Genomic DNA, 13,120 nt, shown 5'->3' on the forward strand with positions numbered 1-13,120 from the left:
ATTTTATTTATTTCTTCCACACCCCTAGTTCTCTCTTGATAAGACATCAATATTCAGAAGACAACATGCAGCTGATATGCGACACCACAGAACAAGGAAGGTCCCACCTTTCGGCAGTCTCCGACACAGTTAACCTACCACGGAAGTAACAGTACTCCAGCAAACATAGCAACGTAGTAGCCTCATCTATCTACTCCCTATCGTCAATTTCCATGTCCAATACTCTATGATCTCCTCCAATTGCTTTTCTCTTCCGATCAGTTACACCTGTGCTGAGCTGCCCAAACTCTCAGCAAAACCATGAATCCCATGGGGATGGTGATTCACCTACAGCCTGATGAGCAGCTCACTCATGCGGCCATGCCAAAGCCCAATTCCATTCTCAGTTGACCTTCCTGATTGCGTCTAGCAACTTCTCTCATGCAAGTCCTCCCCATGGCCAAAGAATCGAGGCCAACTGGAGCCACCAAATTTTCGCCAATAGGAGACTTCCCGCCAGTGAGCGACTCTCCGGGAAACCTCCACTTGACGATTTAGTCCAAGCTAGAGCATAAGTCCTAGTCTGGAGCACTAAGCACTAAGCAGATCAAGCCCCAACTTTTCACCAGCTCGATTTTTGCCGGGGTCTTTCCATCAGGCATGCCTGCAGCTACTGCTGGATCCCAACTGGATAGACAGCTCATCTCCCTCTATCCTCTCCCGCACTGAAATACGCCTCTCATCCACAAATCACTCGAAAACAAGGAGGAAGTAGTGTGCCTGTGAAACATTAGAGGAGGAGAAAGCGGAAGGACGACAAGGTTAACCGTGGCCCACTTCGGCCTGAGACCTACACCGACATGTTGACAAACGCTAGAATCTCTGGCATCGCCAATATTAATGTTGACGAGACAGATCAACACACATCTAATGAGAGCCAACCAGTCTCTCCGGAAACATCACCACTCTCATGTTCCGAGAAACAGTCAAAGGCCGTGCCTCATGCGGCCGTCGAAAATCCTTTAGTGGGCAAGGCAGGAAAGTCAGTTGAGTCGTCGACGCAGCATAATTCGCAAGATGGCCTACCTTCGACCCGCGATACAGACAGAGAGCTCGAAGAAGGAGGCCATGGACAGTTCAGAAACGGTGCTTCTTCAGATATCTCGGAACATCAGATTCCCGTGAGTCGAGTCACAACCGATGCCGATGGAAACACATATCCAGAAGGCGGTTTAGAGGCATGGCTGGTGGTATTTGGAAGTTTCATGGGTCTTTTTGCGTCCCTTGGTCTGGTCAACACCATTGGCACATTTCAGGCGTATCTTCAAGATCATCAGCTGAAAGAATACAGCCCTGGCAACGTGGGCTGGATATTTGGCGTTTACTCGTTCCTGACCTTCTTTTGTGGAGTTCAAATCGGCCCGGTCTTCGATGCAAAAGGGCCTCGATTTCTTGTTCTTGCCGGCTCTGTTTTAGTCGTGGTGATGATGATTGCCCTAGGGTTTTGCACCAAATACTGGCATTTCATGCTTGTGATCGGAGTCGCTGGAGGAACGGGAGCCTCTCTGATTTTCACGCCTGCGATATCCGCAGTCGGACATTTCTTTAACGAAAAACGCGGCGTTGCAACTGGTCTTGCTGCTACCGGAGGCTCTGTTGGGGGAATAGTTTTCCCACTGGTCCTGGAGACTCTCTTTCCCAAGATCGGCTGGGCATGGGCAACCCGTGTTATTGCCTTGATTTGTTTGATCTTGGTAATCGGATCCTGCCTGCTTGTGAAGTCGCGTCTGCCTAAGAAGCCGGCTTCCAAGGAGAACGTCCTCCCCGATTTTCGGATTTTTCGAGATGCCAAGTTCGCTTTCACAACAGCAGGCATCTTTTTCATTGAATGGGGCCTCTTTGTTCCGATCAGCTATATCTCTTCATATGCTCTAGCCCACGGGGTCTCTACAAAATTGTCATATCAAATGGTAGCTTTCCTCAACGTGGGCTCGGTCCTAGGAAGAGCGATCCCAGGATTCATCGCAGATTTTCTTGGTCGTTTCAATACACTGATTGTCACAGTGGCCCTCTGCCTCGTGTGCAACGCATGCCTCTGGCTTCCTGCTGGCGGCAACGTTCCTTTAATGATTGTTTACTGCGTGATATTTGGGTTCGCCAGTGGCAGCAATATCAGCCTTACCCCAGTATGCGTTGGACAACTCTGCAAGATTGAGAATTACGGGAGATACTACGCCACGGCGTATACCATCGTAAGCTTCGGGTAAGCTCATACTCTATTCGTGCCTGTTTTTGTATTTTTGACAACCTGATAGCTGATCGAACTTGCATTAGCACTCTCACTGGCATTCCAATTGCAGGCGAGATTCTCAGCCGTTGCAATGGAGAGTATTGGGGTCTAATTGTCTTTACAACTTGCTGCTATGCCATGGGTCTCGCATGCGTCACTGCCGCGAAGTTAATTCATGTTGGCTGGCGTCAACCATGGGTCGTCTACTGATCTGGTCTCAGTTGAATATTGCCATTGAGACTTCTGGCGACGCGCTTACACCCGACAAGATTACCAATGGATGCAGAGCAATTGCAGAGGAAAATTGATGGGAGTTGCGGAAGGACGAGACGAACCCAACCTACGAACTAATGTACACCCAATACGCGCCGAAAACAAATCGTGGGAATAGCTAATTCTCTGAATTGCGCGACTTGCTACCCTGCTGGCAACTTGTGCAAGATGATGATGAGATGATCCAGATGTGACGCCGGAAAGCTATTCCGGGCAGAAGTGAGCAGTTTCTGGAAACAATGTCACTGAACCAGGGAAACATAATAAAGGCCCGAACGTCAAGCCCACGTACCTGTTATTCGAAGGATGATCAATCCATTTGAGACGGACTTCATTATCTTTCTTACATGGGTTACCCTGACGAGCACGAATATTTGTGTCCCCATAATACCTTGAGACGAGCACATCCAGTTCTGGAAGCGCATCCACATCAGTTGTCGTTGAATTCGTTATATATCGTTGATTGAAGGCACGAGCGTCAGGATGATGGTCAGCTAAAGTGACCGTGGTTGCAATGCTCCGCCAAGTTCCAATAGGACGTCTCGAATCGAAGAACTGGGAGATTACCAACGTACTCATTCCACTGATATCCGATACCGCACGCTCGGTGGATGACATACAGCCCTCATCATATAACTCAAGGCTGGGTACATAATTGGTGCTTATCCTAAATCCTCCAGGTGTCTTCAAAGCATTCGCTGATTGAATAGCTGCTCATAACCCTGAGCCGTCCCTTTCTTCTTGGTTTCCCCCATTTCCTACTGTGGTTGCTCTGTGAACAAGATGCACACTGGGAGTCAGGTTCTGTCGCTCGCTGCAGCAGCATGGATGCTACTCCATGGTGCGGCAGCAGCTCCCAAACCCGGCCTGTTCCTACTACCAGCCCCAGAGGCCTTAAGATCGGCAGGTCTAGCCAGTGCAGCTTTCTCTTCATCCCTAGCTGCGCTTGCGACACCTGGAGTTGCCCCTGCATCTCATACAGTTACTGCACCGTCTGGAGGAACTGCTACTGAATCACCCCCAAGCACAGCGCCAACTGGAGGAGCTGCTACTCAATCACGTCCAGCTACTGCTCCGTCCGGAGGAGTGGCAACTGAGACTAATCTGGCCTCCACACCATCTGGAGGAGTTGCAACTCAATCACGTCCACCTACTGCTCCGTCTGGAGGAGTGGCCACTGAGACTAATTTGGCCACTACACTATCTGGAGGAGTTGTTGTAACTCAATCACGTCCAGCTACTGCTTCATCTGGAACAGTGGCTACTGAATCAACCCCAGTTATTTCCCCGTCCGGAGGAGTTGCTTCAACTCTCCGTCCGGTGGTTCCCTCATTTGGTGGAGGTGTGTCTGCCTCTCAGGGACCGAGACCCTCTTCTGCTGGGGGTGGCGTGCCTGGCAGTTCATCGACCCCCGTCATAGTCTCCACGCCTCCATCCCAGTTTTCATTTCCGCCTACGGTCGTGACGCACTCAAGCCTCACAGAGACAAGCTCTATCATGGTTCCTTTGGCACCTTCCCGTCCACCAGAAGCCTGTCCACCATGTCCTACTGCGGCAGCGGCTAGCTGTCCACCTTGTTCCGCTCCTACCGCACCAACCTGTGCACCCTGTCCTGCTCCTGGGACGACTACTGCTACTGTCACCGTCACCGTTACTGAGACAGTTTGCCCTGGTCTTCAGACTTCTCGAGGAGCAGGTGGCTCAGCCGCATCTCCAGGTGTTCCCCCCACTTCACCTCAATTCACTGCACCTGGGCCTGGCGCCCTAACTCCGACTGCCACAGGCACGGGCGCTCCAGAAGGTCCAAAGACGACAGAAACACCTATTTCGAGTGCTCCCCAGGCCTCTAGCGGAGGCGCAACCGCGAGACCTTCAACTCAGGCAGTGACTTCTGCTACTGGGGTTCCAGGTATTCCCCAAAGTCCTGGAGGCGGAGGCGTAACCGCGAGACCTTCAACTCAGGAAGTGACTTCGGCTACTGGGGTTCCAGGTGTTCCCCAAAGTCCTGGAGGCGGAGGCGTAACCGCGAGACCTTCAACTCCGGCAGTGACTTCGGCTACTGAGGTTACCAACATCCCACACGGTCCTGGAGGAGGCCCAATTGGGTTCCCCAACACCACTTTAACCCATGCTGTAGCTACAACTACGGAAACCATTATTTCAACTGTTCACCTCTCTACTGGCGGGGGTGGAGTTGCAACAACGGGTGCTGTTCAAACTTCCACACATTCTGTGATTACAGAAACCAGTTTCGCAAATGTCACACACACTGCCGGGGGCGGACCAACTGGGTTGCCCAGTGTGACCTCAACCCATGCCATACCTACGGGCCCTGGCGTCTCTAACGTCACTCATACTGTTGGCGGAGGTGTGACTGCATTATCATCCCAAGGAGCAACACCCACAGGCGGAGCAACACCATCAGGGGGAGTGATTCCAACAGGGGGAGTGATTCCAACAGGGGGGGTGATTCCATCAGGCGGAGCAGCACCCTCAGGCAGAGCCACACCTTCAGGGGGAGTGATTCCCTCAGGCGGAGCAGTACCCTCAGGCGGAGCCACACCATCAGGGGGAGTGATTCCAACAGGGGGAGTGATTCCAACAGGGGGAGCAGCACCCTTAGGCGGAGCCACACCCCCAGGCGGAGTAGTACCCTCAGGCACACCCTCAGGCGGAGCAGCATCCTCAAGCATACTGATTCCAACAGGGGGAGCAGCACCCTCAGGCGGAGCCACATCCCCAGGCGGAGTAGTACCCTCAGGCACACCCTCAGGCACACCCTCAGGCGGAGCAGCACCCTCAAGCAGAGTGATTCCAACAGGGGGAGCAGCACCCTCAGGCGGAGCCACATCCCCAGGCGGAGTAGTACCCTCAGGCACACCCTCAGGCGGAGCAGCACCATCAGGCGGAGCAGCACCATCAGGCGGAGCAGCACCATCAGGCGGAGCAGCACCATCAGGCGGAGCAGCACCATCAAGCGGAGCAGCACCATCAGGCGGAGCAGCACCCTCAAGCAGAGTGATTCCAACAGGGGGAGCAGCACCATCAGGCGGAGCCACATCCTCAGGCGGAGCAGCACCATCAGGGGGGGGTATTCCATCAGGCGGAGCAATTCCCCCAGGCGGAGCACCATCAGGAGGAGCACCATCAGGAGGAGCACCATCAGGAGGAGCACCATCAGGAGGAGCACCATCAGGAGGAGCACCATCAGGAGGAGCACCATCAGGAGGAGCACCATCAGGAGGAGCACCATCAGGAGGAGCACCATCAGGCGGAGCACCATCAGGCGGAGCACCATCAGGCGGAGCACCATCAGGCGGAGCACCATCAGGCGGAGCACCCTCGGGCGGAGGAATTCCACCAGGCGGAGCACCATCAGGAGGAGCACCATCAGGAGGAGCACCATCAGGAGGAGCACCCTCGGGCGGAGGAATTCCACCAGGCGGAGCACCATCAGGCGGAGCAGCACCACCAGGCGGAGCAACACCATCTGAGTCAGGAGGTGCCTCTACAGCTGGAAGACCCAGCGGAAGTACTAGCACTCTCACTTTTACCACCACCAGCCGAGTCGTTCAAACGATATCCATTCTTCCTAGCCGCCCTCCCCCTCCGCAAACACAGGGGAATACGGCTACATCTTCGGTACCCATGAACACAGAAACCGGAGCAGGGACACCGCAGCCCACTCCCGCTATTGATCCAAAGAAGCGGACAGTGGCAGAAGGGAGAGACCTCACCCGGCCCGATAAACTCAAGGCGAATCCTATTGTGTTCCGCCGTCGGACTTGAAAAATGTCCATCTTAAATTACGATCCAATCATCATACCATAGTTTGAGTGGGAAATGAGTCCGAAGTAACAGGTGGACTGTTTGTTCCTTTCATTCTTGGTGCACGTTCATCCAGTCCGCTTTGTCCTGCCAGATTATATAGGCTTTCGGTTATGCTAATTTGTTTGAAACAATCAAATGTTAAGGTCAGATCTAAACAGATAGTAATGAACAGCGTTCTCTAGAAAGTGGCGATCCAGTTTAAGCATCACAATGGACAGGTTGTGTGGAACAACAAGAAGGGGGTTTCGTCGCGATGTGATATTTCTGCATTTCTCCCTCGGTAATGACATTGTTATCAAACTGTTCGCAATTCGTACGTGCTAAAACAATTCTCGTAGTAGGGGAATCGGAAAGAAGAAGACACCGAGGCATACCAAGTCGAAGCCAGTAGACTTCTACGCAGTGACCTCACCTGTCCGAATTTAGAAATTAGATACAATACAAGTAGGATAGGAACGAAGAAACAGGGTTTCGACACAGACATGCATGAAACATAGGTGGTAGGTTTCGAGAGGATTGAGAAGAAAAAGAAGATCTCGTTTGGATAGTCGGAAATATGCAGCGAAAGGTAGGATTCTCACGGAGAATGCTACTCTCTCTCCGTTCGTCACATCAGCTGGCCCACATTGTCTTCATCTTAAGCCGCAGGTAAATGCGAAAATAAAAACCTCGCCAATGGATTCCTTGCGCCAGACACCTTACATAGAGCTTCAACAAATAAAGACCGAAATGGAATCAGGGTGTGATATGGGCAATGAGAGAGAAGAATAATGGCATTGCTGACACAACGCCAGCGACGAGCTTATGCAAAGCAGCGATGGATTTCGGGCATCAATGAGCAGAAAGAAGCATTTGAAGGCGAAGGATGGTAGATGGCTCGATAACAGAGAACGTTTCTACCAAGAACCATCTTCTTGGAAAAGAAGCGAAAGGCGGACCAATTTGCAAAGGCAAAGAACAAATCCTTGCAGGCTAGCAAATGATATGGGTATATGTTCGTATCAAGGCTGTTGACAGCATGAAAGCAGAAATGGGAAAGAAGTGTCTCTTCAAAACGTCTCACGAGCTGTTCGATCGTAGCAGGGCCTAAAAGTCCAATGAGCGATTATTTTCTCATACAGCAGTTCGAGAGCGATAACCACTGACCCGTTCCATGGCAATCTCATCGCCTTTTGCAGCCATGGGGCTCGAGAAGCCACGATGGATGGACCCTGAAGCTGTGATGGACCTTGTCTCCATACCAGGGCGCTTCCCTTCAGAGTGGTGAAGTTCGCCACTGCTGGAAAGTCGGGACTCCTTGCTTTTCTCGAGGAGCGAACCGCCCAGGGTTGCACACTTGAGGATTGTCTGCATCATTTGGTTTTGTTTCAGAGGTTTTGACAAGTATTCGTCCATCTGAGCCTGTATACACTTCTCGCGATCGCCCAGCATGGCGTGTGCAGTGAGTGCAATAATAGGTGTGCGAGAAAGACCGGCCTCTCGCTCATATTCGCGAATCTTACCAGTGGCTTCGAAACCGCCCATGACAGGCATCTGCACATCCATCAAGATAACATCGTAGCGACGCTGCTTGACGGCCTCCACCGCTTCCAATCCGTTGCCGACAACCGAGACATTATGGTTGTGCTTCTCCAGGATCTTGACCGCTAATTTCTGGTTCACGTCGTTGTCCTCCGCGAGCAGGATGTCAAATGACCGGGAATGATCGGTGGTGATTGGAGTAGATCGTCCTTCCAGAGCTGGCAGCATACCGTTGCCGAGGTCTATTGGTTGACATGGTGTGGTCATGTAGGAACTGATACCAAGATCCAGCGCTGACTTCAAGCTCACGCAAACAAGGGGACAGACTAAGACAATAGGGACATATTTGAAGTCATCATAGGTTCGTAATAAGCGAGCCGTGTCCACCGAATCCACGATTATAACATCATATGCGTGGCCCGATTCTTTGCCTGACGGATCCTGAATCTCTGGTGGTGGAACATGATCTTCGTCCCTCACTACTATAGGCTCCAGCTCGAGCTGCTTCAGCATCTTAATGATGTTCTCGGCCTGGAGACCGTTCTGGCCCTTGTCAATGAAGAGAACCCGGTGATGCTTATATGGCATGAGCTGTGACGCGATGACGTTCAAGGACTGATCGGCGAGCTTCACGACGCATGTGAAATGGAACGTGCTGCCATGACCGTACTCGGATGTAACCCACACATCACCGCCCATCAGGTTGACGAGTCGCTTGGAAATAGAGAGGCCGAGACCTGTACCACCGAATCTGCGTGTGGTGGATCCATCTGCCTGTTGGAAGGTGTCGAATATGAGATCCAGCTTATCCTCTTCAATACCAATGCCGGTGTCAGAGACCGAAAACTCAAAGGCATATTCGTTGGGCGCACATTGCTCTCGGTCTGACTTGCGAATCGTAAGCTTGACCTCACCATGCTCAGTAAACTTGATGGCATTGCCGACCAAGTTCAAAATGATCTGACGCAGACGGAAGGGATCGCCGATGACATAGTCTGGTACAGTATTGTCAACCTGATATGTCAGACTGAGGAACTTTTCGTTGGCCTTGACGGCCAGCGTCTTGAGAGCGTTGAACACAGTCCCCCTCACTGTGAAAGGAATGCTTTCAATGACCATCCGATTGGCTTCAATTTTGGAAATGTCGAGTATGTCATCGATGATTGTTAGCAAGCTGTTCGCCAAGTTGTGTACTACATTCAACATCTCGCGCGTGTAAGGCTTAAGGTCGTCAGTGTCTAGAGTGAGTTGTGTCATGCCTATGATGCCGTTCATGGGAGTTCGGATCTCGTGACTCATGTTCGCCAGAAATTCGGACTTGGTACGATTCGCCAGCTCAGCTGCCTCCCTGGCAGCAGTGTTTCGCTGAATACTGTCTCGGAGATTGGAGACCATCTTGTTGATCTTGCGCTTGAGTTCGTCCATCTCTCCAGAAGCGTTGACGGTGATGAGCTTAGTGAAATCGCCGTCGGTTGCAGCATCGGTGATCTCACCAAACGCACGCACCTGCGAAGTCAGGTTCTCAGCCATTGTATTGACATCCTCCGTGATCTCCTTCCATGTTCCAGCAATCCCCTCCACATTGGCTTGACCGCCCATTTTTCCGTCCACGCCGACATCGCGAGCGACCTTTTTAAGCTCAGTTGCGAATTTCGCGAGACGATCCACCATGTGATTGATCGTGACCTTGAGAGTCAAGATCTCTCCTTGAGCGTGGACTTCGATCTTCTTGCTGAGGTCACCCTTCGCGATAGCCTGCGTGACGTCTGAAATACTTCGGACCTGGGACGTCAAATTCTGGGCCATGGTGTTGACGTTGTCTGTGAGATCCTTCCATTTGCCTTCCACATTGTCAACCTTGGCTTGGCCGCCGAGGGTACCATCTGTGCCGACTTCCCTGGCAACTTTGCTCACTTCGAAGGCAAAAGTATTCAGCCGGTCGACCATGCCATTGATGGTGCTCTTCAGATCTAGTATTTCACCCTGAACGTTGGCCGTGACCTTCTTGGTCAGATCACCTTTTGCGACGGCGGTTGTGACATCGGCGATCTCCCTGACCTGGGTGGTCAGGTTGTTTGCCATTCGGTTGACATTCTCAGTCAAGTCTTTCCACGTGCCTTCCACATCATTGACGGTGGCCTGGCCACCTAGAACGCCATCTGTACCGACTTCCTTAGCAATCTTGGTGACCTCCTGGGCGAACTGCCGCAGCTGGTCCACCATGGAGTTGATAATATTCTTGAGCTCAGCGATTTCTCCTTTGCAGTTGGCTTGAACCTTCTGTGTCAGATCGCCCTTGGCCACAGCCTTGGTGACAGTTGCAATGTCTCGCACTTGTGTTGTCAAATTGTTTGCCATGGCGTTGACATTCACAGTCAGCTCATTCCACATGCCTTGGACGCCTTCAATCTGAGCCTGGCCACCCAGGACACCTTCCGTACCGACATCACGAGCGACACGGGTGACCTCCGTTGCAAATGTGCGCAGTTGATCGACCATGGTGTTGATGGTCTGTTGCAGTTCCAGGATTTCACCCTGAGCACGGCTTTCGATCTTCTGACTGAGATCGCCATGGGCGACAGCGGTCGTCACCGCCGCAATTTCACGCACCTGATCAGTGAGATTCTTGGCCATGATGTTGACGTTCTCCGTAAGCTCCTTCCAAATACCGTGAACCCCAGTGATCTGAGCCTGTCCACCAAGGATACCTTCTGTGCCGACCTCTCGGGCGACTCTGGACACCTCACTACCGAAAACCTGCAGCTGGTCCATCATGGTGTTGATCGTGCGCTTGAAAGTGGCGATTTCAGGGTCCATTTCGAGGGGGTGAATCTGCACCTTCATGGACAAGTCACCATTCGCGACCTGTGTGATGATGCCACCAATTTCCCGAAGGGCTTTCTGGAAAGCCTCGTTGGCTTGCTGGTGCTTGCGTAGCTCGCGTTCCAACAGGACCACATCTTCATTCTCAACCTTGGTCAGAGCCCGTCGAGTGTGCTCCTCCTGCTGCAGCAGCTCGTCACGAACTTGAGCGATGATGTCTTTTTGAAAGCTTATTTCCTCCGCCTGTTTCTGTACATGATTCCGCAGATAACTGATGTCTTCCTCGCGAACTAGTCGAGTCCTCGAGTCCACATCGTCATCTCCATCACTATCGTCGTCATCGAGTGCCTCATCGGCTTCATTGTCTTCCGCTTCACGGCGGTTTCTCCTTGTTCTCTGGCGACGTCGTGAAGTTTCCTGCTGCATGGCGCAAGAAGAGTTAGAAGCAACTCCTTCATGAGAGGACAGGCGAGAGAGCCCGAAAAGCCACAGAAAATCAGAATCCTTGGTGGAAGACAAAGGTAATTCGGGAAGAGTTCGGGGGTATGGTTGATGACTGACAATTTGAAACTCTAGATGGCGAACACGTCGAATCAAAGCCTCCAACTCATTTTCAAATGCTGCCTTTGCTTGGCTAGGTTCTCCTGGCAATTTGGCGAGATTCGCATCACAGCCATTGGTAGTTGTGTGGGAAGAATTCAGTTCGGGGTCTCTGGCCAGGCTCTGAAGAATGGCAGAGGCGGCTGCGAGCGTCTCGTCTGCGCCAGCCATTGTGCCTGTTATCACACAGTCAATATTGGGACATAAGGATAGCCAATTGGCAGAATATCGTGTTATGAATGGGCTGAAAAATAAGTCGAGGGACGAAGGTAAGAAGGACGATTTTCGATAGAGAGAAAGGTGGGTGGAAAAAAGGGCGATAAAAAGGGATGAGGCGTGGAAGAAGAGGCCTAAAGTCGCGAGGGCATGGAGGCAAATCAAGCAGAGGAAGAACACAGAGGTGAACGAGAAGAAAAAAAAAAAAACTAGAATAATAGGTCAAACAGAGATAGCAAGCAGAGCTAGGCGGGCTTGCTACACAGTGGAATTGAGGCAAGAAAAGGAAAAGCGGATAAGGCTGTCGACTCCTTGAAGGGAAGATGTGACAGTTGAGGGAAGGAAGGAGATGAAGCGATAATCATAAGCGACAATCATAATAGGAAAAAGCTAACACAGGTCGATCCGAATGACTTGGAGACTTTCAAGGCTAAGCAAACGATGAACTTACCGGACGGAAAGCCGTGTTACTGACACGAAGAACCAGGCAAATTTGCTAGGACGACATGGAGTGTTCGTCTTGTGAATCAAAAAAATGAGATGAGATGAGATGAGATGAGATGATATCTCCTGCTTGACTGATAGAGTGGTCCAACTACTCTGCGGATTGATTCCCTGGGATTTCTGGACAGGACAGGACAGGACAGGGCAGGCCAGGGGAAGGGGAAGGTGATGGGATTTGGAGATCACGCAGACAGACAGACAGACAGACACGCAGAGGGAAAAATACGGGGGTTTGTGACGCGGAGCAAAAAAAAAAAAAGTTAGGTTGGTAAGGGGAAAACAAAGCCAGTACGGAGTAGTGGGGGAAAAATACAGCGACGAAAGGGGGGAGGCGATTTAGTTGTCAGATGGAGGATCGCAGGCGAGAAGTGGGAAAGAAAAAGGGACAGGGACAGAGAAGAATGGATCTCATAGTTAAAAAAAGATATATCAAAAATGATAATAATATCCAACATTCAGTATCAATGAGGATGAGGACGAGGAGGAGCCTCAGCCTCGTCAGACTATCAGTGTGCGTGGAAAGAGAACAATGATCATAATACCTCGAGAGCAGAAGGGAGCCTGAGGGCATGGGAGCCTGGGAGGGGACAGGAAGAGGAGGGAGAGGAACTGGTCAACTGAGGGGGTCTATCAGTATGGCAATAATGATGTGATTGGATCCTGCGTGGTTTTGGCCTCTTTGGCGTCTTTTCATGGGGGGTGGGAATGGGATGGATATCTGAATGGATTTAGCGTCTTAGCTTAAGAGATCTAGGGAATCCCCAGTGAAAAATCCGGCTGCGATTCATTATTGGACTTGAGATTACGGAGAAATCATCAGGTCCCAGTTACCGCAGGGAATAGATACCTAGGGACGGACAGATGAGTGTCATACCTCAGTAAAATTTAAACTCATCACACTTCTCATTTATGGGTGAGGAATACGTGTTCCTTGACCTAGTAGAAGCTGCCTGTTGATATCAAGAAAAGCAAGGTAGTAAGTAGTTTTTATGCCAGCACAGTTCCTGTGAATAATACCAATAATACCAGCAAATCCGGGCAGTAAAATACCTTATGCTAAAGGTACCATTAAAAATCTGCATG

The 13,120-nt window shown here is 51.2% G+C and overlaps 4 protein-coding genes across 4 annotated transcripts; 2 read left to right on the forward strand and 2 right to left on the reverse strand.

Annotated features, from left to right (window-relative positions):
- Positions 1 to 839: 839 nt before the first annotated feature.
- On the forward strand, positions 840 to 2,246 carry CDV56_100283 (MCT family MFS transporter; the record flags this gene model as incomplete). Its single annotated transcript, XM_026753902.1, has 1 exon — positions 840 to 2,246. The coding sequence occupies one exon, from the start codon at positions 840 to 842 to the stop codon at positions 2,244 to 2,246; it is 1,407 nt and encodes a 468-aa protein (XP_026611464.1).
- Positions 2,247 to 3,325: 1,079 nt separating this feature from the next.
- On the forward strand, positions 3,326 to 4,605 carry CDV56_100697 (putative extracellular threonine rich protein; the record flags this gene model as incomplete). The annotated part of the gene is made up of 2 exons (XM_026754316.1): positions 3,326 to 4,451; positions 4,505 to 4,605. The coding sequence occupies 2 exons, from the start codon at positions 3,326 to 3,328 to the stop codon at positions 4,603 to 4,605; spliced, it is 1,227 nt and encodes a 408-aa protein (XP_026611465.1).
- Positions 4,606 to 4,893: 288 nt separating this feature from the next.
- Positions 4,894 to 6,192, reverse strand: CDV56_100943 (uncharacterized protein; the record flags this gene model as incomplete). The annotated part of the gene is made up of 2 exons (XM_026754562.1): positions 4,894 to 6,056; positions 6,162 to 6,192. 2 exons carry the CDS (start codon positions 6,190 to 6,192, stop codon positions 4,894 to 4,896), a joined length of 1,194 nt encoding a protein of 397 aa, XP_026611466.1.
- Positions 6,193 to 7,486: 1,294 nt separating this feature from the next.
- On the reverse strand, positions 7,487 to 11,488 carry tcsC (putative two-component osmosensing histidine kinase (Bos1); the record flags this gene model as incomplete). The annotated part of the gene is made up of 1 exon (XM_026754965.1): positions 7,487 to 11,488. The coding sequence occupies one exon, from the start codon at positions 11,486 to 11,488 to the stop codon at positions 7,487 to 7,489; it is 4,002 nt and encodes a 1,333-aa protein (XP_026611467.1).
- Between the last annotated feature and the right edge of the window lie 1,632 nt (positions 11,489 to 13,120).

Source organism: Aspergillus thermomutatus (genome assembly GCF_002237265.1).
Source record: "Aspergillus thermomutatus strain HMR AF 39 chromosome Unknown NODE_225, whole genome shotgun sequence".
NCBI classification, from domain to species: Eukaryota; Fungi; Ascomycota; class Eurotiomycetes; order Eurotiales; family Aspergillaceae; genus Aspergillus; species Aspergillus thermomutatus.